Source organism: Phragmites australis, chromosome 6 (genome assembly GCF_958298935.1).
Source record: "Phragmites australis chromosome 6, lpPhrAust1.1, whole genome shotgun sequence".
Lineage (NCBI taxonomy): Eukaryota > Viridiplantae > Streptophyta > Magnoliopsida > Poales > Poaceae > Phragmites > Phragmites australis.
This window is the reverse complement of record NC_084926.1, coordinates 30,976,270-31,003,515: the sequence shown is the minus strand read 5'-3', so window position 1 is coordinate 31,003,515 and position 27,246 is coordinate 30,976,270. Positions and strand designations below refer to the sequence as shown.

Below are 27,246 nucleotides of genomic sequence, written 5' to 3'. Positions count from 1 at the left end.
AACCATCTAGTACTCCCTGTACCAGAACCATAACCACAACCATCTAATACTCCCTGTACCAAAACCATAACCACAACCATCTAATACTCCCTGTACCAGAACCATAACCACAACCAAACTCATAACCACAACCCACTAATCATGTGAGGATCCAAGTCTCTCATATCCGTGAGCACGGCTGTTATAACAGTTTTACACTCTGCAGAGGTTGTTCAGCTTTCCCCACGAGTCAGTGAATTCCATGTTGCCGTGTTCGCAAAACACTTAACACACGCCAGTGGTGTGCCACCAAGAATCACTGTATGACACTTTCCACTAACCAGAGACTAATCCAGTATGTGTCTGCCCACTAGATTTCACCGCCAGGCTTTATGCAAGCTAAGCTCCTACCCAGAAGCCCCCTTTTGTGCTGACCCAACACACACTGGACAGACTCTAATCAGTATGTCACGTCTTACCCATATCAGCCTTATGGTTGGTACGTTACTTCGTAGGTTGTCGCTCCACGAACCGGTCCTTACTTAGGTTACTTGAGCAAACACTAAATCAACATCATAACCATGACAACCATCAAAACTACTTTGCTCAAGGCCTAAGGTTCTATGTTGCTAGACCATTAACTAGTTAACCACTATTGTTGCATATGTTCATTAGTCAAGTATATGACACTTCCCAATATCCCAAAAGCATGGCTAAGCAATCTACCCAACAAGAATATCTAACCATAAACTATCTAGGTTCCAAGGGATGATAAGGGAAAATCTAGGGAAAATCCTAACATAGGTGACTACCCATCATATTGACAGACATTGTATGCAATTTTGTAAAACAAAACATTTAAAACATAGGTTCAATATGATCAAGGACACTTGCCTTTTTCCCAATGTTGCTCAGCGTTGTCGAAATCTTGGTCTTGAAGTCCCTCGAACTGCTCCAGAACGTTATCAATTAATCACGAGAACTACCGACAAACAACACAAAGGAAAACACTAAGAACAACATACCAAACATCATCAAAACACTTTAAAAACACTATGGTTGGATAGGGATGGTTTTAGAAACATTTAGATATAAGAATCTCCTAAATCGAAGTTAAGATGAAAAGAGAATGAGCTTTTGAGAGATGGATTAGGATGAAAAGGAAATGCTGATTTTTCAGAACTATCTTCCAATGGGAAAGGCATTATCGCACAATCAATGTGTCAGGCTTGACAACATCATTGCGCAAGATTCAAGAAGTGTAGGGCAGACTAGACTTCACTGACTAGGCTAAGGAGAATGATGTGGCATTGATTTGGCATGCTATGCAAGTAACATCTTGGATTAAAGAAGGGATACACTGAGATCTAGTATCGACCACCTAAAGGCCGAAGGTTGCGCTTCTAGGTTAAGGATACTTCTGGTGACTCTATGTAGCGGTGGTGGTTCGGGTTTCGTCGGAGATGGCGATCGGGCATGTGGCCACAGACATCGATGTTAGCTTCAGTGGTATTTCAGTGAAATGAGGGAAGTATGGCGTAGAACGCGGAAAGACTAACTCAGCGGTATGGTTGGTTTTGGAAGGGATCATCCAAGGTAGCGGCAAAACAGCGATGACTACTTCTAGGTTTGGTGGTGACCACGAACAAATGTAGGAACGAAGACGCTCGCGTTCCAGGAGATTGGCTATGAATTTTGAGGAAACGTTTGAACAAGGATGTTCATATAACCCAGAAACACAATTCTATAGCATAGTTTTTGGGTAGATCATCCATTGAGAGGAAGAACGATCAGCATAGATGAAACGGGTGATAGCTGCGATGTGCTATGGTTGGCAATGGCGTCCTGGTCGTATCGCTGCACAAACGGGGATGGGCTCCTAGGGTAACGTAGAAGACTCCATGGGACACGCCGTGACGTGGTTGGTGCATCCATACGGCTTTTGGATTGACAGGGGACGCGAATGCAAATCCGGTGCGCGTGCAGAACACGTCCAGAAACTGGACAGCGGGTATGTCGACCTTGATTACGGTAGTTTGGCTAATCTACTGGCCGAACCGGTTGGTGAGGGCGTGGGGAACATCATGGGACTTGCACCAGTGAAAAGGCTTGGTGATTTGACCTCTGGTCGGTTGGGAATATCGATGCCAATCAGCTATAGCGCGACTGTCTCGCGGCTGTCCGCGATGGCGACGACCGTGGCGGCGTAGATCGGGCTTTGGCCGGGGCTAGGGCTTGGCTAGGGACTTAGTATGATGCTAAAACAGTAGTAAGGGAGGAGAAGAATGGGTCCTCATGTTGCTTTGGTGGTCGAGGAAGAAGGATTCGCGGAGAAGACAAAGTAGCGCATCACAGGCGGCGGCGGCTCCCGTGAACGGCGGCGCTCCGGCAACGCACGGACAGGGCAGCAGTGACTTCTAGGGCTTGGGGGCATGGAATAGGGGTATGAGAGAGCGTGCAACTCATATATATAGGGCTAGGGCCGCTGGTTGAGGTCGAGTCCAAACCGAACACGAATCGGATTCGAGTTCGAGTCGGTTACAGTTTTCTTTTTCGCAGCTCTGTATTCCGAGGATGATATCTCCATCGTTCGGACTCCAAATTGGACGTTTCTTGATTCTAAATTGCAGTACTCGAAAAGATGTACAACTTTGGTAGTCATTAAAACTTCTGAATACGTCATCTTAATTTACAAAAATGTGTCACAAGATAAACTATTTGAACTCAGACTTCTCTGCGCAGCACTGATTTCGGGGGCCATAACTCTTAGCTCCATTATTCAAAAGAGGAATTCCATAGATTTAAATCGAAGCTCTCGACGAGACCTACAACTTTGGTATTGTCAAGATTTGCATTTGAGACCGTTTTGAACTCCGAAACATCATAAGAAGATGAGGCTGTCCAGGACTCCGCGAAAATTTGTAGATTTCGTGGATCCTTTGTTGGGCCATCTAGAAGACTTGGCTAAGGGTTTGGACTTGAGCAAGATTGAGCTCAAAGACACTTTAGGTATATCTAGGGTTTAGAAAAGAAACTTTTGTAGAGAAATTTGAATAGGATTTGAATTTGAATTGTGTTTGGAGTGAATTTAAGAAAAATGAAAAAGATTAGGTTGAACAAGAATAGGACTAGATAAGGAATTTGAATTTAGATTTTGGGTAGAATTTGAGAAAGAGGAGAGATTGAATTTAAACAAGAATTTAGATAAGATTTGAATTGAACTAGAGAAGGATCATGTATGATCAAGGATTGAATAGATGATGAATTCAAAGATTTTGAATTCCAACCATTAAGATCCTTAACTTATTCACTACTGAGTTTTGTAAAAACCTTTTTCAAAATCTTTTTCACTCAAAACACCAAATAGAAAGAAAAGGAAAAAGAACTCTAATGCATTTACCTGGCTCCTAGCAAAACTCAGCATGCAATGCACACAAAATAATAACCTATATTGATTGATTGATTAAGAAAATAGGTTTTAAACCTATATTATTGGTGAAGCTATTCAATACTTTGGAAAATTTTAGAAATTTGAGAAATCTGAAAATCAGGGTGTTACAGACATCATCGACATATGCTTCTACATTGCACCTAATTTGGGGTTGTAGATAATTTTAAATACACCTTTGATACGTAGCACCAGCATTTTTTAAATCGAAAGGCATCTTTACATAGCAAAATACACCGAAGGGGGTAGTAAAAGTTGTTTTCTCCTCATCCTCTAACCCCATGCTAATTTGGTGATACCATGAATAGGCATCTAGAAAACATAGCAATTTATAGGCTACCGTAGATTCGATGATCTGGTCGATACGCGAGAGAGGAAAAGGATCCTTAGGGCAAGCCTTGTTGAGGTTGATGAAGTCGACGCACATTCTCCATCTTCCAATGGCCTTCTTGACGAGGATGAGATTTGTGAGCCACGTAGGATGACGCACTTCTCAGATGAAACCCGCCTTTAGGAGCTTATCGACCTCCTCCTGGATGGCCCGCTTCCTGTCTTCCACAAATCTTCGTTGCTTCTACACCAGGCTTGATGTCAGGTTTAACAACTAGTCAAGGCTCGATCACCTCCCTGGGGACCCTAGGCATATCGGACGGTTGCCATGCGAACACATCTTGGTTTGCCTGGAGGAAGGTGATGAGCTCGAGTTCCTATTTAAGGTCAAGGCTGGCCCCAATCTTAACCGTCTTGGATGGTTCAGACGGGTTGAAGGGCACTACCTTGATGCAACCATCGGTCTTCTTGTTGTTGACACCGTCGTTGTTCTTGCCTTTGGCAGGACTTAGAAGTGCCAGCAAGACTTACGAGCCTGGAGTCTTTGGCCTCGACGACACCTTGGTGCCTTTGACGCATAGATTTTGTGTCCTTAGGAATGATGGCCACTCGACTGAAGTGTTTGACTATAACCAGGCTTTGCTTGTCACATTTAACCACTACACGCTGATCCCCTTTAATGATAATGGCCCCCTTAGGACACGGGATCTTGAGTGTTTGATAGGCGTAGTGAACCACCGCCATGAACTTGCCTAGCATTAGGTGACCTAGGATCACATTGTACGCTGTCTCGAAGTTCGTGGCTTTTCTGTGTGGAAGTTATCAGGCGTGCCAAACATGACCAGCAGCTATATCTAGCCGAGAGGCATGGTCAATGAGTTGGGAGTTATGCCATGGAAAGGCTTGACTCCCGTCTTAAGCTCTGACCTCTGAATTCCCATCTTGTCCAAAGGTTTTAGAGAAAATTAGGTTGAGTGAACTACCACCATTCTATAGACTTTGATGTTGAGTATGGTCGGCTGAACCATGACTGGGTATCGACCAAGATGTTGTATCACGACTGGATGAACGGTTTGATCAAAGGCGATCGACTGTTCCGACCACTTGAGATACCGAGTGGGCCCAGTTAGGGCCAAGTTGACTTCTCGCTTGACCGCCTTGTACTGCCTTTTGGACTCGTACGTGGCGGATCCTTCGAAGATGTGTGCTAAGCTGTGGTCAGCCTTATGGAACTGGGGCTCGTTACCCTCCACGTTTGACTTAGTCTGCTTATTGCTATGCTCGGCGTTTGCCTTGATCTTTTCATCAAGCTTCTTCTTGAACACAACGCACTCGTCAAAGTCGTGTTGGTTGCTCCGATGGATGGGGCACCACTTTTTACCACCTCGACTGAGGCCTTTATTGTCCCCAGTGTTGCGTGATTTGCTCCTATCGATCCCGGCTATAGTTGTATCGAGACCCTTGCGTTTGTCACCAGGTTTGTTCTTCTTTCCTCCGTTCTTCGAGGACTCAGGTCTGTCCTTGCCAGATTGGAGGTTTCTAGTGCGTACCTGTACTTCCGCTCATTTTGCACACTTGTCAGCCAACTCGACAAGCTCTTTGACTATGCGGATCTTCCGAGTAGCCATCTTTCCACTCAAGTCTATCTCCTGAACACCTCTTTTGAAGGCAATAATTACCGACTCATCTGAGATGTTTGGGATCGTGTTACGCTTGTCGCTGAACCTGTCGATGAAATCTCGAAGAGATTCATTGTCGCCTTGATGAAGCTGGTGCAGGTCGTTCTCCGTTCCTGAGCACTCGAATGTGCCTTGGAAATTGGCTATGAATAGAGCCTTAAGTTCTGCCCATGAACTAATCAAGTTGGGTGGCAAGTTTAGCAACCAGTACTTTGCAGGTCCATCAAGGGCAGGTAACAGGTAATTGGCCATTACTCGATTGTCACCACCGGCTGCTCAAATAATAGTATTGTAGATCTGCCCACAAACTAATCGATTTAGGATTGATTTTCCCATCATATTTCTGGATCGGGTCCGCCTTGAACTTCTCGGGCCACCAAATTGATCGTAGTTCGTGCACGAAAGCCTCATAGCCCCCATCGAACTCTTCAGGAGGAGATGGGGGGGACTATCACGCCTGAATCTTCAAGCAAGGGAGTCATGTCGATCATCTCGTCCTATAGATCTACGGTCATAGTGGCGGTGATCATCTTCACAGTGGTTTTCAATCACTGTCCATAGACCATGCTGATTGTGAGGAATACGATTCCTTAAGCCTTCCTGATTTCTGCGCCTATGGATGGGGCTGCTACAGTTTAGCCCACAGTGTCGTGTTTTGGATCGATCTCCTGAGCTTCCCGTCCGAGATTCCTCTACTCTAGAGTGTTCCCGCCCGTGGCTCCTCAAGCCAGAACCGTACCGACTGAGAGGCCTTGAATTGATGGGATTGTTTGCTAGCAACTTGGATCTGGGCTGCATCAAGAAGGACCTTGACTTGATTGACCATAGGAGTTAGTGGATTCGCCGGATCCAACTCTGGAAGAGATCTGAGAATCAGATGAGCTCCTTGTATGTTAGCATCCGAAGTACTGAATACGTCGCTACCGAGGCTTGGTGGCAGTCCAGCCGATGAAGCCTCATGGTGACTGTTCGGAGGGAGCTTTTCCCTTAAATTGTGGGTCATCACGGGCGGAGGCGCACCCACCAAAAGCCGTCAGGAGAGGCTAGGAGGCATCTGCCCTCCTGTGGTTCACCGATGGAGGGTCGTGTCGAGTGCACGTAAGGCTCTAGCTGCGGATGTTTCTGGTGGTAACCTGGCACCGGTACCGTTGGTAGCGATAGCTGTCGCCAGATCTTTGGGAATTTCTGCGCCATTGTCGACCACGGCCTTTGGATCTATCGCCATTAGGTTAGCCGATGGAGGGTCGTTGCTTCTAGCCATATATACGAACCGATCTATTCGGCTGCTCTGGCTAGCGTTAGAATCACCGTTACCACCCTCATCGCTGTCGGTGTCAATGCAGTGGAGAACAATAGGCTCCACGGGATCCCACTCGAGATGTCCCACCGCACAGTACGCATCCACTGGTTTGGATTTGAGGGTACCGGTGTGGATCAGTCCATCTTGACCATCCCAACAGAAAACCATAGTTCTAAAGATAATTTCTAAGTCGACAAGAGGGGACTTGATGCTGTCCTTCGTCGACTCAAAGTGGTCGTAGAAGCCATTGTCAGAGAATCCGACGTAAATGTGAGCCCGAGACATGATTAATCCTGCGAAACAGAAGAAGGCTCCTACCTGGCGCGCCAACTGTTGAAGATTAGTTCCTGAAAATATGTCCGTAAATTAACTGGGTATCTTCGAGTGCAGGGATTAATCATGAGATGAGACAATCGATGTATACAGGTTAGGGCCTCCGATTGGAGTAATACCGTATGTCCTGTGGGGGTGTTGTTGACGTATATTGATGATCTCGAGTACAAGCAATGCGGCTAAAATTATTACACAGAGTAGATCGGATCTAATCTAACTTAAGGCTAAAGTCACATAATATCTTCTCTACTAGGGTCTTGATGCTTGCCTCGAGTTCTCTCGCGTGTTTCATGTTGTTTTCTCCCTTTTCTTCCCTCCCCAGCCTTTCCGCCTTATATAAGAGTGAGGTACCAACTTCTATTCAGCTGTAATCGACAGGGAGTTGTCTTTCTTGACGTCCAAGTAGATGAATCTGTTTTGAATAATGATCGTATCGGGTTGGATAATCAATCTAAACTTTCATGATATATATTTCCTTGATTCTAGGTATATCAGATACCACTGATTCTATTCCATAATATTTAAAGCTTCCTTATGTGTGTTGTACATATCTTATCTGTGTGTGATATATTCCTTATGCACATATACCCCATAGTTAGATATTCAACAGGCAACAAGCGTGCGTGCGTGCGTGCGTGCGTGAGGCAAGGTGACTCACTACCAGGCTATTCCTGGGCCACTTCCTAGGCTGGTTGTGTGAAGCAAGCAGACAGTTCCTACGCTTCTGTCTTAGATGGGCCGCTTCCTAGGCTGGCTGGCTGCCAGGCTTAGTGCACGTTTTCAATCCAAGGAGGTGCACATGTGCCAAAAACTTGATGGTAACAACTAAAAATCGATTTAGGCCATGGTGCCAACGCACACGGGTCGGACCACGTAGTATCACCAGTGCATGTGACCCAGTGCCATGCAGTGCATGTGACCCTAGTACCATGCATGTGAGCCCGTCAGTGTATGCTCACTTCACAAATGCAGGTGAGCTTGCCAACATACGTTCATGCGTGCAGCACACGATTGCTTTCATGGTGTCACCCTTTGATGGGGGCGACAGCCGTTAAATAGGCCACATCTTCCGCGCTACGTTAGAGGGTCGTCACGTTGGCCTGTTACGTCAATGTATTCTCATTTATCGGATAACACCTTGTTATCGCTCTTGTAATGGGCAACAGTAGGTTTGATTTGCAGTTTTTGAAATAAGACATGTATTTTTTAAATATTGAAAAATAAAAATGTATAAATAAAAAAATTCGAACCAAATCCACGCGTGGGCCAAATCCCGGCAGGCCGAAACTGCATTTGGCTGGGCCGTGCATTGGAGCGACCCATGCCCGTTCCATGCGGATCAGGGAAAAAAAAATCCCCTATAGAGGGCAGGGGAACGGACGGCTTCACGTGCGGCGCTCTCGGGCATGCTCCAAGTCTCTAACCCCTAGCCCTCACCTCACCGATCCGGTGGCACCCTGCTCGACTCCGGCGGCTCCGTGCTCGACTCTTGCTGCTCCTGCTCATCCTCTCATGCCGCTCACCTCCCCGATCCGGCGGTCCTTTAGCGCCACTCGCCTCCCCGACTGGTGGCTCGCTACTCGATCCCGGCGGTTGCTACTCCAGCAATCGCGCCCCTCGCTGATCCGGTAGCTCCTCTCCGACCCCAAAGGGTGGTAGGTGTTGTTTCTCTTCCTCTTCCCCTCTTCCTCTCCTCTCTCCTGACCTGCTGTGGCATCGGCTTCGTGGTGCTGTGGTCCAGACTTGAGTCAAGATGTTTATTAGTGCATCATGGAGCATTCTATTATTTCTCTCTAATTGATTAGTAACGATGACTGAGATTTTGGCGTTTTCTTCAAGTTCTTTGACATCATAGAAGATCATTTTTACCTTTATTGTCAAAATCGATTGACCTGCAAATGTATTAAGACAATAAGACTCATGTAGCAGTGGAATTTACAGAGAGCTTGACTACCTGAAGAAGGCATTTTGTCATTAGTTCCTTCCATTACTTGGTGGTGTTTTTGGCTTTGATTAATTTTTCTTTGAATTTTAATTTGGTAATGGAAGTTAAGAAGAATATTGTTATATTGTGCTCTTTACGCAGGCGAGTATCCTTTGTATTTAGTGTTCAAGCAAAAAATTTGGCCTTGTCCAGTATCATTATGGCAGGTGCTAGTACAACACCGATTCTATTTGGCTCAGCCTCACTGATGAAATCTTGTACTCTGGTTTAGGATCTCAACGCTGATGTGCTCTTGATGAATCCTTGTTTAATTTCTGAACAATTTGTGTTTATTTAGCGTATCATGAATTTTTTTCAGCCATCTTCTCTCAGATGTTCTGTATCTCTTTGTTTTTGCAGGATCTGATCGGTAGTGTGGAATGAGTCAAGTCCTTTGGCGCTTGACTGCGACTAAGTACTTGAGCAGCAATTTGATTATTCAACAATCTGTGACCAGTTTCTCAAGTTCTATGTTGGGCATCATTGGTAGGTAGAGAAGCTAGTTAGCATGTCGAATGTTTAATTTGCTGGTTTGGCTTGAAATAACTCTTTGGTGACCACTTTTGATTGAGCATTTGTATTCTCAGTCTCTCAGAACTTTCTATAAGTTCAGACCATAGTGCTGCCAATTTGACATAGTTCTCAAATTTTTAGAATAGGTTTAAACAGGGGTGGTAATTAAACAGATATGCCATATGATTTTTTTTCTTGATGATATGATGCTTTCATGTTTGAAATAGTTTCCATGTCCCGTTTAATTACATTATTTGCTGTAGATAATAGAAACTAATTGTTTTTGTAGCCTACTGTTGGAATTGGAACTCACTAGAAGAATAGGACAGATCCACGAATCTTCCCTTGCTTTGGAGTGAACAATTTCACACTCTTGCATTAGATATTTTTATTTCTTCTAAATATAGAAATTGGATCAATCATATGCATATTTGTGTACAGCGGATGTGTGGTGCACGGTGGTTGATCTGCAGTGTTCGGTGGCTTAATTGCTCAAGTTCTAGGCTGTAACTCAAGTTCTGCAACAATCTGGTGAGTGATGACTACTTTCTCGTGACTGATGAATGGTGAGTGGTGCTGGGTGATTGCTTATTCTACAGATACCTACTTGTTTACTATGTGGTTCTTTCTCTCGATTACCACTAGATGAGGTCACATTGTTGTAGCAGTAGCACTAGTTCATCTGAACACATGACACGTGAGCCATGAATATGTACCTGCTGTTGTTGTAAGTCGAAGATGGGGTCACAACCTTTTGCTACCTCTACATTATTCAATTGGCTTGTGTTTCGTCCATGCAAATTCTAGTTATACATCTACATTAGAGCTATGGTTATAAAATTATCCATTGGTTGTGGGTGTTGTGGTTTCAAATTAGAAATCCGTGGTTTATAGAAATTTTGATTGCTAGCTCTTGTGCCCTAGTGGATAGCAACATACCCACAAATAGTTTGTAGAAATTTTGCTTACAACCATCTCCTTTTCCTAAAGATCATGGTGTAGAGTTTGTCAATAGCTAGAACTCATCTATTGCTCTTGATGTCATTGGGAAATTAGTATTTGGCAACATTCAAAGGAATGGATAGTGTTTTCCTTCTTCCTTGTGTTCTTTACTTCAGAAATGCAAAAAAAAATTGTGCCACCCTTCAGTTTATTTTGAGAATGTGTGCTTTCTCTTCTAAAATGTGAAATGTAGCACTTGCTTAGTTCTGCTTGCAGCTCTACCATTGTGCAGTGGCTCTCTTCTTGAGCATGTTACTTATTTGCAGATAGCATTTTCCTTCAAGTTTTACACTATTACTAACAGTTATTACTTCTTGCATGGTTTCTACCTAAAAGAGTAGTCATTTTTGTGGCACAATGTCTAACCAGATCATGTTTGATTATGATTGCAGTGGATGACCAATTGCTTTCTCCGACGACGATTTAAAAACAACATATACAGTAGATGAAGATGGAACAGTACTCTGGCGACCACCTGGCTCATGGCACATTAGCAATTTGATGGTCTTAGAAAGCATCACAGTGTTGTTTCTTTCAGCTATATACAACTTCCAGAAAATAATGAAACCAGTAGTGGCGGATTTGAATGGTTGTTCAGTTTTAGTTTGTCATGCTTTCAACTCTCAAATAGTTCATATCTGTGATTGTTAACATGTCTGAGACAGTCCAATATGTTTCCTACCATAGTGCAGTTATTGATGAATCATTTAGTTCGGAGTAAACTAGGCTTAATGTTAAAAGATAATATATTTTCTACATTTTTTCGGTCACGTGTATACCGAAATGGCAGTAGGCCAATGGCATGGCTAAGCCACAACATCCAGACTCAGGACGAAACACGCCAAACCAGAGCAAACCAACTAATCCAAGCAAATATCAAATGGGCAACCAAACAAGAGATTAATGCCAGGGTGGTGGGAGGGGATCAACCTAATCCCCAAGTGATTTGATTCTCCCTCGTTTTCTGTTACACAGGTGCCAAACGAACCCTAAAAGTTCTTACTCTATCTCATATCAACATATTTGTGCTGACAAGGTAATAAATATAACTATTTTACTAGTACGATGGTATTTACAACTTTAGGTGACTTGTAGGGGATATTTTGTAATTTCAGAAAAAAAAAACAGGCGAAATCACCGTTCTCAAACCACCTCTCATGCGCGCGTTCAGGCTTTCAGCCTTTCACTGCTTCACAGGGATGCGGCAGGAGCCAGGATGAAAGATACAATAAATTAAAGACAGGGCAAAGGTGATGGATTTGAAGTTTAGCGGGTTCAGCTGGTTATAGTAGACATGCGAATTTGAGCCCCGCGAGAACAAATCTCAAAGCTAATCTGGTGGCTACAAATTTGACTGAACAGTAAATAACTAGTCGACTGTTATATATCAGTCCCGTTGTATTTATGATCTGCCATTCCTCGTGTGGAAACAAGATAACTTTCCAGTAGAATGTAGTTCTCTCAGCGCATAACTCACATCATAACCGAAAGACAGGCACTTGAATAAGTGGATAGAATTATTACAACACAAAATACAGATGATGTATACTAAATACACACGACTTGGATTTTTACTGTACACACTACAGTTGGCACATCACATATATCTAATATCATCTCTAAGCAGCCCTTTCTCTACCCAAATCAAATACCAACCCCCCCCCCCCCCCCCCAAAAAAAAACAGAATAGCCCAACTTCTGATGCAGAAGCATCCCTCTGACAAGCTGGTGGCAACTTGCAAGCAACTCGACTAGCAAGAAGTTCACCGCAAATATTCCGGCAATAAGACAAGCATAAGCCACAAGATCATCCGGGCTGTGGTCAGGCGCTGAAAGCTTCATCAGTGTCCAAATATTACATAGTGTACATGTGAAGCCTAATGTTCCATTAAAGCTGCATCAGTTTCTGACAGTGGCGCTGAAAACAGGCAACATATTATTGGTCAGTCTGAAACTTTTTTCTGTGAAAATATAATAGGTCTCCATAAACATTATCCTTGAATTTCTCTTTTAACTAGAAGTATAGGGCATAGCTGCTGAGGACTAACAAAATTCCAGTGACACAAACTTATAGAAGTGCATGCGTATAGTAGTGTGTGCATATGCATAATTACTTCCCTAAACAAGATCCATTTGAGTTTGAGAAGGATTACCAAGCAAGTCCTCATCTGTATCATGGAACAAAGAAGACTCCAACAACAGAGGCGGGGAGAATACTTGATCAAGAGCATCATCAGTGATAAATGACTGATGCGCCAGACCACTGACTGGGTCAAGAAAATTCAGGCCACTGCTAGGATCATGTCCATTCAATTCACTTAACAGAACTGGACGTGTGTTTATTGGCCTGTCAGTATTGTAGTAAAGATCACTTGTGCTCGTAGGGAACTTCATCTGAGGCGATGATAAACTTTGTTTTCGCCGATTTGCCACAGCATCCATCTCCTTTCTTGAAGCACCTGTTGACAGTGGAATGAAGAAGTGCTCTGAACCATCATCACTATTTTTATCTTGTGGCCTCTCTGTATTCCTCAATGGCTTTGACAGAGCAGCTTCACGAACAGAACGTCTAATGCCATGAGCAAAATAGCCATCATTTTCTGCAGAGACAATATAGAACATAAAGTAATTAAGCAAAATGCTATTCATCAAAAGCACCCCACTTTCTAATCAATCAAAAAAAAGGACAGGGAACGTAAGAAGAAATGGATAATTAAGCTAAAGAATCAAGACATATACCATGCACTGAACCATTTGTTTGGTCTTTGGCTGAGGAGACTGCAAGTATGTTCCCTTCAGATGTGACTTCTTGGCTAGGTTGACGGGCTAGCACATTCCGTCTTTGTGTCTGTGTTCCTTTTCCAGAAGAACTTGGAGTCAGACTAAATAATGGCGGTAGCTTTAAAGCAGGACTGCTCCCAGGCTTTTCGAGGTTTGTAGAAGAGAGCTTTGAAGTCATCTCTGAAACTTCACTGCTGCTTTCCTGCTTAACTATGCGTAGTCAGAAAGCTGTAGAATAAATGTGCATGATCAATATAGCAAATCTTTTTTGCTTGATGAGATTTTGTAACATATCAATCTGATAGTGTTTCATACAAAAAGATATTGTGAGGTAACTGCCTATAAGAAACTTGCCCATCTCTCCAGTAATATGTGTCTAATCCCCAATTCAACAGGTTGGACAGAAAATACAAGTAAATTGTCTTAAAAAAAACAGCTAAATAGTTTTCAACTTTTTATTCTTACTTCTGGTCTTCCGAGCCCTGCACTTTGTACAGACAGCGACAGTCTAGAGTTTAATTGACCCATTGGGTTACTAGATATGTTGTTCACCTCCTCTGAAAGTTCTGTTATGGACTGCTGCATTGCTGGAATAGCTTCCTTGAGTTGATTAATTAGGCCCTAGACAAAGGAAACAACAGCCAAAGATTAAAGAACCACCCAGGTTACAAGTGATCAATAGAAAAACCTCCTTCTTCCAACATGGAATTTGTTCTTACCTGTATACTGACTAAATGCTGGCGATGTTCAGCCAGTGTTGCAGTTAACGAGTCAGCATGAGTACTAGTTTCACTGTCAGACGCACTCCTCAGTAATTCTGGCCCCTCTCCATCATTTGCTTTGGCCTATCAAATTAGTACACAGCCGCAAGTCAGCTCAATGAATGTGTAGTTTGGTTCAGAAACATTAATGCACAAATGTTCCAGGCAGTCACAATACTAGTATCCTATGTGTATTGAATACAATACAGTGCCTATACGCCAGCAATGCATATAAGTGGTGTATGCAACGATACCTTGGTGACATAGCCCAGCCTGAGACTTACAAATATCCATTTCTTCATATTGTCTACGGAACATTTTGTTATATATTTATATTGTTTCATTGTCTATCGAGCATTTAGTCATTGTGCCCTCAAAAAAAAAAACATTTGGCCATGGCACTTGTATCTGCCATACTGCACTAAATATTATCTATCAATCATCTTTCATATGTTTATGTAAGACATATGTAGCCAAGTAGCCACATCACGGAACTAACGAGCCAGGGAAAATGTCATCTCCATGCTACTCAGAACTGACATGACAGGAATTAGAGAAATCAAGGTTCAAGCATGTAAGGAAAAGTGAGACTACATTTCACTAACAAACATGAAATTAACATAGAATGTGCAGGCAGTCTATAAAAAACATAAATGAGGGCTGCAAACAATTTTAAATACGAAGAATGCTGTGAGAAATTGCAATGACATATTTGCAAATAAGATATGCACATAACCTCAAGTGCAAAAAAACAAGGATATATAAGTTTTCAATGCTTAAGTTTGAACGTTCAAGAATGCTGAAATTGATCATGTAATTATAGCTAACATGTGAAATGAACTTGAGAAAGGAAAGCAGAGTTAAACTTCAGCAATATTTACTTCATTTCTGGTTCAGAAGATTCAATGCTATGCTAAATTGTAGGTCCTGCTATTTTTGCACATGACATTACCTAAGATGTACTTCTAAGCCATATGTAACTTGAAATTCGACTGATTAATAGATTATCATTGCGTAACAATCCTAAAATTCATTGTAGCAGATCCAATGGTAGGATTGGTAGGTTGAATCTGCTCAAGCAGTTTGTATCTAATACCTATGGGCTATGGGTGGCAAGAAAAAAAAACATTCAAGCTGTCAAAAAGGGATTAAGTATTGACAACACTACAACTGATGTTAAGTCAAACTGTCAAAAGTTTATTAGTTGTCCAATCATTTTTTACTGGATTTCTCCTGTAAGATGGACAACACTTGCTACCCGACCAGCACAACCGGCATTTCTACAATGGCAACAAGTATTATCCAGATAGAACATATGCTCAGATTAGCTTAATTTGTTTGTTATGATGGGTTATGGTTCATAAAAACACTTACAAAGTGGCATTGCATGCCAATCACCAAATGCCTGTCTAATATTTTCACGGGCTATAACTTCTGCAGCAGGATAAGTTTCAGACATGACATGCAATGCTTCCACAAGAGCAATGTAATGAAAATTTACAAGGATTTTCAAAATGCAAAGCAAAATAAATTAGAATGCAACCTTTGGGGGAAAAAATAGACAACTATGCTCTTAAACTACAATGCAGAAATTGCATCATTAAGATATTTGATAAAATTACGTTCAAAAAAGACATTTGATTAAAAAAATCATCAATTGTCACTCCCATGATGTATCAGTTGCAAACTAATCTATTTTGTCAAACACACAACAGTTAAGAGAGAACAAAATCAGATCACTAACACAAATAAAGTAATATCTTACCAAATGAAGAGATTGTTTATGAATACGCTGTAAAGCATGAGTCCAACGGCGAAGAATTTCAGCTACATCAACAGTTTGTTGAGCGTGTCCATTCCTATCATCTAACCTTGAAAGGGCTTCTTCCTTTCCTTGGAATAGAGGAGAAATCTGCTCCTGTTTGTCCAAAATTGGAGATGTTTCACCAGCTCGAGCTGATAGTAACTCAGAATGTGGAACACTCAAACTCAAGTCCATGGCTGCTAGCAACTGTGATCCAGATATACGGTACCTAATAGAATACATATTATTAGAATGAATGGAATCATGGTAACACTGATTGAACTGTAGAGTTTAGTAGAAGTTAGAAAATAAAACACACCTATGCTCACGATGTGCTATAAGATCCTCAATTGGTCCGGATGCTAAAACCTCATGTTGGCCTGCAAGAATGCTACCTATTAAAATCTGGAATTAAGATGATCACTGTAACCTCCAACACTCTCCAAAAAATATCTTTATTTTTTCAAGGATGTTATAACAATGGAGTTTTACATCATATGCAATAAGTGCAATAAAGCCACCTGAATAGGAGAACCTTTTGTTTTCATAACAAATACTTAGTTGCCTAAAGTGGAAAATGTTACTGGGTCCCTAAGGGATGCCCCGTCATTTAGCATCATTGCATAGCTTAATCTCAGGCTTATCGCTAAAATAATCTTAAGCTAGATCACCTGAAACCCAAACGAAACCCCAACCCGATCTCGCACCACCTAAGTTTCTCAGGAATTTCGGGGGGTGGCTTATAGTGGAAGATAATTTCAAGGCCAGAAGGTTTAGGCAAGTATGTATAAACAGTTTCCAGATCTTCATTTAATAAGGTCATTTGACAGGCTTCGATGGTACAAACCCAGTAAGCAAGCTTACATGATAAGTCCAATCTACAATAGGTAGGCCCATATTTTCTGAGCATGTGCATCATGGATATTTAGAGAATGTTGGGAAATATGAGGACATGCTATAATATAACTATATGCGTCGCATGTGCCAATTACCACAAACTCATTTTAAACATGTGATTAATTTAGTCACACATTTGAGCGGCATGTTCTGATAATGATACTTCAATACAAGTACCTTTGCGGGCCAATATTGATTCCCATAAACGAGTTGCTTTAGAAACCAAATGAGAGTTCTGCCCAGACGAGCTTGAGAGCCGTTCATCCCACAGTTCCCCGTCAAGCTTGGCTTTGTTTCTCATATCTTGTAGCTTCTCTAACTCTTGTTGTAAATAGGCCTAAAAATTCCAGATGGAGATAGTAAGAAATGAATACAGGATGCAACACACAACTATCTGAATGGACTTTATAGAAGTTAATGTGTACCTCTTCAGCACATAGACTTCGGAACTCGGTTGTCATTTCATGGGCTAAATTTGACCAGGTCGTTTGCCTTTGAACAGCTATGTTTGCATTTTTTAAAAATTTACGCCTCTCGAGAGCTATCCTTGCCTGTTTAGGAATACCATATCAATGCACAAGAAAAAAGCCAAACGTCCACTTCATTAATTCAAGAATGAAATATGGATTAGAATATAAAATCACATGGAGAAATCAGCCCTTGCACCATGGGAAGTTCAACAAGAAACAGTAGAGATGCCTTTTTGTTCCTCACTAAAAGCAAGGGTGTTCCACATGTTTGAATAAATTATGCTCGTAAAGGACAGGTACTTGCCCCCGTCAGAATTTTACAAATAGTATGAGCCAACAGGTTTCCCATGTTTCATTGGGTTTGCATCTTGTCCAAAATCCAAAATAGACTTTTTGTTTAAGGTCCCAATATGAACTATACATCTTCCAGGTAAAGAAATTTCCACTGAACCCTCATCGCCTCATTCTAGGTTTCCTATGCATCAAATTTCAAATCACAGTTGATGTTCCTTACAAATAAGAAGGCAAATCATCAACATCAACAAATATTTGAATTGGCTAAAGGGTCTATTTGGTTGCAATACTAACATATGAATAAACAAATCGTGTTTCAATTATAGGACGTAAAGCCATAAACTGAGCTTGAGGTTTGACTGTTTTCTCCTCAATCATTGACCACACAAGTTTTCTCTTCAGTCATTGACCAGGAATGTTTTCTCCTCATTACTGATCATACATCAAGATTTCCTCAAAATTTAACCTCATCTGAGGTGCCAAAATTGTTCACCATTGCAGGAGTATACAAACTATGCTCACGGGGCTAAAAGGCTTCGTATATATATTTTTGTAGGAAATTAAGCTCACTTTATAAATGATCAGCATTGCAAGACCAGAGACTGATTGTGATAATCTACAAGAGGGGCGCCGTATGATAAGATATAAAATCAATGGTTCAGAAGATTTAAGGATCAGCCATCCTTGCCTTGGTCACTGGGAGTAAGGAAGCAGCATGAAGATAAGAAATATCTGTTAGTGCTGCAGGCAGTGGATTTGATGCAACGTCAGCTGCAAATGTTCTTCTGTGGACTTCCCTCAAGGCATGTACAGAGAGTTGCCACAAAAGCTCAATAAATCTGCATCAATGTATGGAGTATAGATTATTACATGTACAATCTAAAAACATGCCAAGTTATTTGATCTCCAAGAACCGAAGAAGATAATTTGCATTTTGCAGAGATATATATTGGACTGCTTTTTCTAAAAGTAAGAACTATGCTAGTTGCCTAGTTGTGAATTGTAAGTCACGTTCTTGATATTGTACAAAATAACCTGGAGATTTGGACATGCAGATGCAGCAGTATCAAACCATGGGATGTATACAATGCAAGACCATTTAGGCTTATGTTCTCTCATCTAATTCTCTATTATCTCATCTCCTGCTCATTCATCTCCTCTGGCCGGCGCCCTTTAGGCGTCCCAGACTACACCACAGGCAAGAAACCGGCCAAGGATCGACCAGTGACTTCCCACAGCTACCCTATTCGGTCACTTCCTCACGGACATGACAACTTGGTATCATAGACCATGTCTTCCAACACGGATCAAGACCAGTTCAAGACGATGCTAGCTGCAACGGAGCACTTGCTGTGCAAGGAATTTCAGGCGACCTTCAGCGACGTCACGACCGCGCTGTCCGATCTTATGCGTGCAGTGACTGGACTGGTGGATCGTATTACATCCCTAGAGCAATCTAAGGGTGGGGATAAAGCTCCAATCCTGGGTGATTCCGTTTCATCGGCACAAATCAGTCCCAACCCAAGTTGGACAACCTGTCAGGTGCATCTCCACCATTGTTTCCCAGATTGGGCGACACAGGTATCCTGACCAGGAACGGCAAGTCCACTGCACCACCAGCCGAGCCTGTCCCACCCATGTCGGTTGGAGGAGTCCTGCCCATATCAGAAGGCCAGCATGATATGGATCGCAGCAGTACAGGTGCAGTACCGCGTTTCTTCATATTGTAGTTTCCACAGTATGATGGCAAAGATGACCCATTGCCATGGCTTACTAGATGTGAGCAATTTTTTCGGGGGCAACGAAGGCAGGAGCAACACAAAGTTTGGCTTGCATCTTACCACATGGATGGCAATGCACATCACTGGTATTTCCACCCGGAACGCAACCAGGGAGAGCCGCCCTGGGATGATTTCAAGACACTCTGCAATATTCACTTTGGGCCAGCCATCCGTAGCGGGTTGTTGCGCCATCTCCGACAAATAGGCACAGTGGAAGATTATCAAAGTCGTTTTTTGGTGCTGTTAAACTGAGCAGATCATATAATAGAACATTTCGAACAACAACTGTTCACTTTAGGGCTCGCACACGATCTTCGGATTGATGTCGAGCTTCAGGACCCAAGTGATTTGGAGGAAGCAATGAGTGGCTCGAGCGTATGAGAAGGTCACGCGCATACCTCAGAGCAGCGGTCCGCACCAATTTCCATCTCAGCAGACAGTGTCGCCGCAGGCATCAGCATCACAGCCACATGGGTCACCACCCACCGCACAAAATGTGGCAGCCAACCAACAAGTTCATTAGATGTCTCCTTCGGAGATGGTAGAGCATCGTCATCAAGGCCTTTGCTTCAATTGCGACGAAAAGTTTGTGCGTGACCACCGGTGTGCTCACCTGTTCTACATCGAATACAACGATACATCAACAGATGAGGCGAAGTGGTGTGCTACGCAGGATGGTCTGGCCAAGCCACAGATCTCCATGTATGCAGTTGGTCGATGTCCAGCAAGCAGACACGATCCGCTTGCACCTACAGGTCGGCGGCCGCCCTCTGTTGGCACTAGTAGACTCGGGGTCATCCACAACTTCATTCGTGAAGACCTTGCGCTTAGTCTCGGCATCCCTCTCGATCTAGTACGTACAGGTCTTCGAGTGATGGTCGCCAATGGGGATCATCTCACCACGTCGGGAGTCTGCAAGCGATTGCACATATGCATCGACCAGGAGGAATTCGCCTTGCATTATTACGCAATTCCCTTGGGCGGCTATAACATCATTCTAGGCACACAGTGGTTGCGTACACTAGGACCCATTCTATGGGACTTCGATCGCTTGACCATGTCATGCCACCTGCAGGGTCGCGCTATTACATGGCGTGAAGTTCCAGGACCCGGTGCACCTATGTTGTATGCGACAGATGAGCAGGGCACTCTCCTACAAAGTCTCCTGCACGAGTATAGCAATCTGTTCAACGAACCTCGCGGCCTTCCTCCATCGTGTGTCCAAGATCACCGTATAAATCTCAAACAGGGTGCACAACAAGTGGCGGTACGGCCTTACCACTACCTCAGCTACAGAAAGGACGAACTCGAGCGTCAATGTGATGACATGCTCGCGCAGGGCACCATCCGTGTAAGCACATCTTCTTTTTCATCGCCAGTGCTCTTGGTGAAGAAACACGATGGTTCGTGGCGATTATGTGTCGACTACTACACCCTTACCGCCCTTACCATCAAGGATAATTTTCAAATTCTAGTGGTGGAAGAACTTCTCGATGAACTACATGACACCAAATACTTCACCAAGCTTGATCTCCGCTCGGGCTACCATTAGGTACGCATGAATCAGGCAGACATTAAGAAGACAGTATTACGCACACATCACGGCCACTACAAGTTCTTGGTCATGCCTTCTGGCTTGACCAATGCCCTGGTGACCTTCCAAGCCCTCATGAACGACATCCTTCGATGGTATTTGCACCGCTTTGTTCTTGTTTTTTTTAATGACATTCTCATCTACAGCATGTCATGGGCGGAACATCTACACCATGTTCGGTTGGTATTGGAAACACTGCGCCAACACCAACTCTTCATCAAGAAGTCTAAATGCACCTTTGGGGCTTCATCCGTGTCATACCTTAGACATGTGGTGTCGACTGCGGGTGTGGCAATGGATCAACAGAAAGTATATGCGGTCACTGAATGGCATGTTCCGCATTCTATCCACGTAGTACATGGATTTCTTGGTCGTGCAGGGTATTACCGGTGCTTCATCGCGAGATATGGCTCTCGCGCTGAACCTCTGACATGCCTACTAAAGGAGTCCTTCGCGTGGACCAAGGAGACAGCTAGGGCCTTCCAGACCCTCAAGCTAGCACTGTCTTCGGCTCCGGTCTTTGCAGCTGCCAGACTTCCGTCATCTGATCTTTGTCGAGTGCAACGCCTCAGGGACGGGTATGGGCATTGTCCTTCATCAAGGGAAGGGGTCGATGGCTTTGTTTAGCCGAGCCATGGCGCCTCGGCATATAGGACTGGCGGTTTATGAGCAGGAGCTGATCGAGCTCGTGCAGGCTATCAAACATTGGTAGCCTTACCTCTGGGGCCGACGGTTCATGGCTCGTACCGACCATTATAGCTTAAAATTCCTGTTGGATCAGCGCTCAGCTACAATTCCTTAGCACCGATGGATCAACAAGTTGATGGGCTTTGACTTTGAGGTGCAATATAAGCCAGGCCATACTAATGTGGTCGACGCTCTATCTTGTCAAGGTGCAAATTTTGCAGCTGCATTTGCGATCTCTACAGGCATTTGACATATTCAACACCTTGCGGCGGGAGTTAGTCACAAATTCTGCACTCCAACAGTTGAGGGACGACGTAAAGGAACAACTGCAAGGGGCCAGCCTGGGAGTTCAGAGATGGCTTGACCACGGTTGTCTGTCGTATCTATGTGCCTGATACCTCTCCATCAATGCAGCAGCAACCTCTCCTCCTCAATATAGCAAAGGTAAACTTTCTCCCAAGTTTTATGGACCCTTTCAGATTTTGGAACACATTGGGGAGGTTGCCTATCGTCTCCGTCTACATGCTGGAGCAAAAATTTATGATATATTTCATGTGCGAGTTCTAAAAAAGTTCTATGGTGAACCACCAAAGGTACAACCGCAGCTGCCTCCTCTGTTGCATGGCCGTGCTTTGCCCAAGCCATCTCAAGTAGTGCGGAGTAGATCGGCCCGCGAGGTGTGGCAGATTTTGGTGCGTTGGGAAGGAATGCTTGCTAGTGACGCAACTTGGGAAGATGCGTCCTCCTTCAAGAAGTTGTATCCAGAATTTCAGCTCAAGGATGAGCTGCTTCCGAAGGAAGGGAGAGATGTTATGGTCGGCAAGGCATATGGTAGATGCCGGGTAAAGATAGTAGCAGATCAAGCTGGAGGTTGAGGATGCCTTAATCGGATTCTAGAAGATAGGAAGGTTTGGCTTTAGTCAGTTAGGATTAGGAGTCCTTGTTCAAGTCGGCAGGAAGAGATAGGATTAGGAAGGTAATCTAATTCGGTTAGGAGTCTGAGTTGTTTGGGAGTTGTAATCAGCCAAGTTCTATATATGAAGAGCAGTAGGGCCTTTAGGAATTCAAGCAATAAAACAATCTAGTTCTCTCATCTCAATTCTCTATTATCTCGTCTCCTGTTCATTCATCTCCTCTGGCCGGCACCCTTCAGGCGTCCCAGACTACCCCACGGGCAAGAAACCGGCCAAGGATCAGCCGGCGAATTCCCACAGCTACCCTATTCGGTCACTTCCTCACGGATGTAACAACTTAGTTTAGCATTGCGATGAGAGAACATGCAATTAACTTCTCTAACTTCAACCCCATATACATGAAGGCTATTTAGATTGGTTGCGGAAATGATGCCACTACGTTTGTTGGGCAAAATGGTTTCATAATAATTCTGTATGTATCTTATTCTTAACAAATTCATATAAAAACGAAATTGCCAGGAGACCATGCCAATGTCTAAAAAGTCATGAATCCTTGAACAATGTAATTGTAAAGGACATAAAGGAATATTTTACTAAAATTGGCAAAACTTCTCTCTGAGCTATGTTATGCTGAGCAGGGGAGCACAGAAACACAAAACAGAGCCTTAATGTTATTAACAGTCAGTAGTGATCCTAGCTCCTTTTTCCTTTTCTGCGCAGTTTTTTATTCCTTAACTTAGTACATTGAAGCTCCAGACGAAATCAGTCAGATAGATAAGCCCCCAGTTAAATGGAAAATACTTTAGCTCCGTGCTCCCTAACCTTTTTTTTTTTTTTGGCTTATCCAGGAATAGCATTAACAGTTATGTTCACTTGAAAGTGTCATAAAGTGCTTATGAGTTATGAAGACAACAAATAATAGCATGACATAAGACAACACCTGCTATCTATCACAATGCGCATAAACAGACAATTATTTCATCAATTGGAAATGTACAGACAGGCATACAAAGAAGAAACTATTTGATTTTCCTATATTTCCGCGTGCATGTGGCTGGGCTTGATATATGCACAAATCCATCATATAAAAGAAACAGAATGATGGTACTACCAGAAATTCATCCATGAGGAAAAAAAGTCAAAAGTCCTCCCCATTATTTAGACTAAAGCAATACCTCTAAAATTGAGCCAATGTTCATTAAATCTGTTAATAGTTTAACATATGCTCCAAACTTTTAAAGTAACAATATAGCATCTTTAACAGGCCGAGTTTGGCACAGTCAAAAGTGTGCCTAGGTGCTCAGGTGAAGCAAGAAGCATCAAATGCCTCAAGCACAAGGCGCGTATCTTGAGATTTGCCATGTTTACACACGAAAAGGTAAACACTAAGTGAAATATATATGGACCTAAAGAAGGGCAATGCGGCAGTTAGGGCTACAAAATCCCAAGATCTTGGGTTTCTCTTGCAAGGACAATACAGGCATACAGTGGCACTAAATCTAGGGTTTACTAACCCTCCACATTTAATTGATTATATGCCACTGGAACTGTGTATATCTTCAGGATATGCTACTTTTGAGATTGAATTGATCATTTTCCCCTCCCTCTTCTTCCTATTCCCACTTCCACTTCTCCCAACCGACCATGGTGGCACCGAGGAGTGGCAGGTGAGGATGGCATGTGATCAAGTAGCTCATGAACGATGGCTTAGGTTAGACTGTCTATCTAAAATGCCTAAATATCTCCTCTTTTTGGTGTCCAAGTATTGTTTCTCTGGGTGCGTTTATGCATCTGTACCTTAGGTGATTTAAGGACCCAGTACATTGTGTACATTTGGCCTTTGACAGCATTGTTCAGGATAATTTGGTTGCTGCCAAGTCAAGCTTGCAAGCAAATCATCTAGTAACATCTAACAAGAGAATCCTTACTAAGGCATTCCATTAAGCATTAGCGATTTCTCTCTTTTTATTTTGACATCTAACAAGAGAATCCTTACTAAGGCATTCCATTAAGCATCTAACAAGAGAATCCTTACTAAGGCATTCCATTAAGCATTAGTGATTTCTCTCTTTTTAGTTTGAAACGAACTGTCTTAAGCACTGACATTCACCAATTATCTTCAAACCAGCATGGCATAGCATTCGAAAGAAACCATGAACTTGGCTAGAAACAGTCTATGTTGCAGCAAATTCAGCATATTCTGAACTTCAAAATGGTTCATATATTTTGCATGGATTCAACTAAGGTACATTGCACTCTACTGTAAGCACCGCACCAGCTCAAGCACATCAGCAACAAACCCAACCAAAAGGTAGCCCTGTCTATTCCACTGACCTCGGGCCGCAGCATGTGGCGAGGGAAGAGACCCTGGAGTTGCTACGCGGAAGCGCACCCTGCTGCTCGAGCTCGCTGATGATCCCTTGCACAATCTAAGCAACCAACCATCAGCAGAAGCCCAACCAGGGTCAGAAAGTGCACCCAATTATCCAAAACAAAGTGCAGAATCTCACCTTACGGAACTCCCTGGACTGCGCGGAGTCGAAGATTGGCCACACCTTGTCAAAGTCCTGCGTTGAGGCGAATCGAACCAAATTAAAGGTCAGGGAAGCCCTGAAATCGCCCCAAACACAAGGGGAGGGGAGAGGAACGGAAAAACCAAAAATTACTGAAGAAAGCAGGGATTGCGGGCGTGCCTTGGCGGACTGGGCGGGGCCGCGGAGGGAGGAGAGGAGGAAGTACAGAAGCTGCTCGCCGAGACGGGGGTTGGAGTGGCGGAAGAGGCCGACACGGGCGGCGGGGGAGGAAGGGGAGCCGAGGACGGTGGGATCGAGACCGAGGAGGAGGCAGTTGGTGTACATGGCGCTCTCCAGCTCCGCCTCACGCTCCTTCTCCCGATCCGTCGCCATGGCCGCCGCAGCGGAGCTGCCTTTCCCGGGTATTTGGGAAGGGCGTGGGTGGGACTAGGTTTAGCAGGAGGAGGGCGCCATTGGAGATGGAGTCGTCAGATCTCGCGGAGGGAGGCAGAGGTGGGAGAGGGAGGGAGATGACACAAAAGCAGGCAGCAGGCGAGCCGGGTCGAGTCGAAATGGGCAGGTGGGTGGGGCTTTGGTTTTGTGTTTTTTGATTTGTTTGCCCTTACCTGTGAATGAACAAGTATTGGGGGAGGCTACTCACTGACCTTCAACTAGAGCCACCGAACAATCTCTAAGAAATTTTTCGAACCAACAATCCCTCAGAAATGAAAATCCACATCGACTCAAGTTTTAGAATATTCAAATAATTCGAACATTCAATTATAAATATCCAACTTGGAACTAATAATTGGAACGTCCATGAGTTAGTTAACCTGTGAATTTCTCTTAGCCAATCGAACTTTTAACCCAAAATTTAAACTTTCAATAAAACCTTCAAGTTTGACTTTTAAAATTTTTAACTAGAAATTCAGAGTTCAACCTAGGAATTCGAATTTTTCTCATTAACAACCAACAAGGAATGGAGTTGTTCACCAGCTAGTAAGAAAAATCACGGATAAAATATTGATATTTAATCAACAGAAAATGTAAAATCACTTGCAATGTAAAATCAACAGAAAATGTACTATCTTTTTACTCCAAAGTACCTCACAATTTGTCCAAATTCGACTCAATTCAAACAAATGTACAGATATAATGCTCATATTTGAACCTATTATGAATATGCTTTAACTCAAGGACAAGAATGCACATTGTCCACTACTGAATATTTGAACTTATTATGAGTATACTTATAGATACTCTAAGGTCATGTTTAGGTTTCTGCTTTGTCTTTTCTGTTGCCACAAGTCAGAAGTTAGAAGCCCAAACAAATATTATTACTGAAAAGTGGATTTTGAAAAAGTCAGATGTTTACTTATGAAAAAATAAATTAGAAACTTATGAACTAGCTGAGAGTAGCTTTTCTAAGAAGTGGTGTGCTGAGAAATTAAAAATTTATTATAAAAGCGAGAAGTTTAAACCCAAAAGTAGTTTTTTAGAAAAGTAAAAGACAGAAGCCAAACAAGCAATCCTTAAATCTTGTTTTACCTAGATCTGAGTATTTTGCGGGTCAAGCTCTAATCGGGCTAGATTTTTTAGGGCTGAGGAAATGTTGCCCAGGCCTATCCCAACAAGTTATTCGGGCTTATTGTTTGGGCCTTTTTGAGCCAAGCTTCGGGTTTGGGCTAGGGCCAAGCCTATCTTGCTCAGGTCTAGTTTTATCTGAGAGAGATGTAATGTAAATTTCTAGGTCAAAATAGCAAGCACATTGTCTAATAATATTATTTTCAATTTTGTTATTCGAGCATCTTCAATAATATAGATAGCTTCTTAGTTATAAGAGTGTACATATCATCTATAGACTATGCTAAAAATAACTTCTCCAATAGATTATCTATAAAGTTGTCTCTTCATATTTTTAAATGCTCACACATTACGTCGTTTTCACTTATATACTATCTCTTCAATAAAAGCTAGTTGTGTTCTCTCTCTTCGCTCTCTTTCCTTCATATAGAACAAATGTTGATATGAATCCGCTTACTAGCTTATATCCTTGCTAGAGATGTCCTTCATAAAAGGAGAGAAACCTTCTTAATGTGAGCACGAAACAAACTTACAACTTCACAAAAACAACGGAAGTAGTGTGATCTATCATCTGACTGGACAAACTAATAAAAGCGAA

General features: G+C 42.9%; 1 protein-coding gene and 1 long non-coding RNA gene across 5 annotated transcripts; one reads left to right on the top strand and one right to left on the bottom strand.

Annotated features, from left to right (window-relative positions):
- Positions 1–8,445: 8,445 nt before the first annotated feature.
- Positions 8,446–11,221, top strand: LOC133922217 (uncharacterized). Of its 2 annotated transcripts, none has more exons than XR_009910422.1 (4): positions 8,446–8,724; positions 9,414–9,539; positions 10,008–10,097; positions 10,961–11,221. It is a non-coding gene; the product is annotated as an uncharacterized LOC133922217 (long non-coding RNA). The 2 variants fall into 2 exon arrangements; XR_009910423.1 differs by having other exon boundaries at positions 9,856–10,097.
- Positions 11,222–12,067: 846 nt separating this feature from the next.
- On the bottom strand, positions 12,068–25,687 carry LOC133922216 (AUGMIN subunit 6-like). 3 transcript variants are annotated; one of them, XM_062367439.1, is made up of 13 exons: positions 25,245–25,687; positions 25,062–25,118; positions 24,886–24,980; positions 18,264–18,414; positions 17,237–17,362; positions 16,989–17,148; positions 16,234–16,294; positions 15,876–16,143; positions 14,069–14,194; positions 13,815–13,970; positions 13,320–13,551; positions 12,722–13,168; positions 12,068–12,486 (listed from the first exon to the last, which is right to left on the bottom strand). In XM_062367439.1, exons 1-13 carry the CDS (start codon positions 25,455–25,457, stop codon positions 12,446–12,448), a joined length of 2,133 nt encoding a protein of 710 aa, XP_062223423.1. In that variant the 5' UTR covers positions 25,458–25,687; the 3' UTR covers positions 12,068–12,445. The 3 variants fall into 3 exon arrangements, with proteins under 3 accessions (XP_062223423.1, XP_062223424.1, XP_062223422.1); XM_062367440.1 differs by having other exon boundaries at positions 13,308–13,551; positions 13,902–13,970; XM_062367438.1 differs by having other exon boundaries at positions 13,308–13,551; positions 25,245–25,686.
- Positions 25,688–27,246: the final 1,559 nt, after the last annotated feature.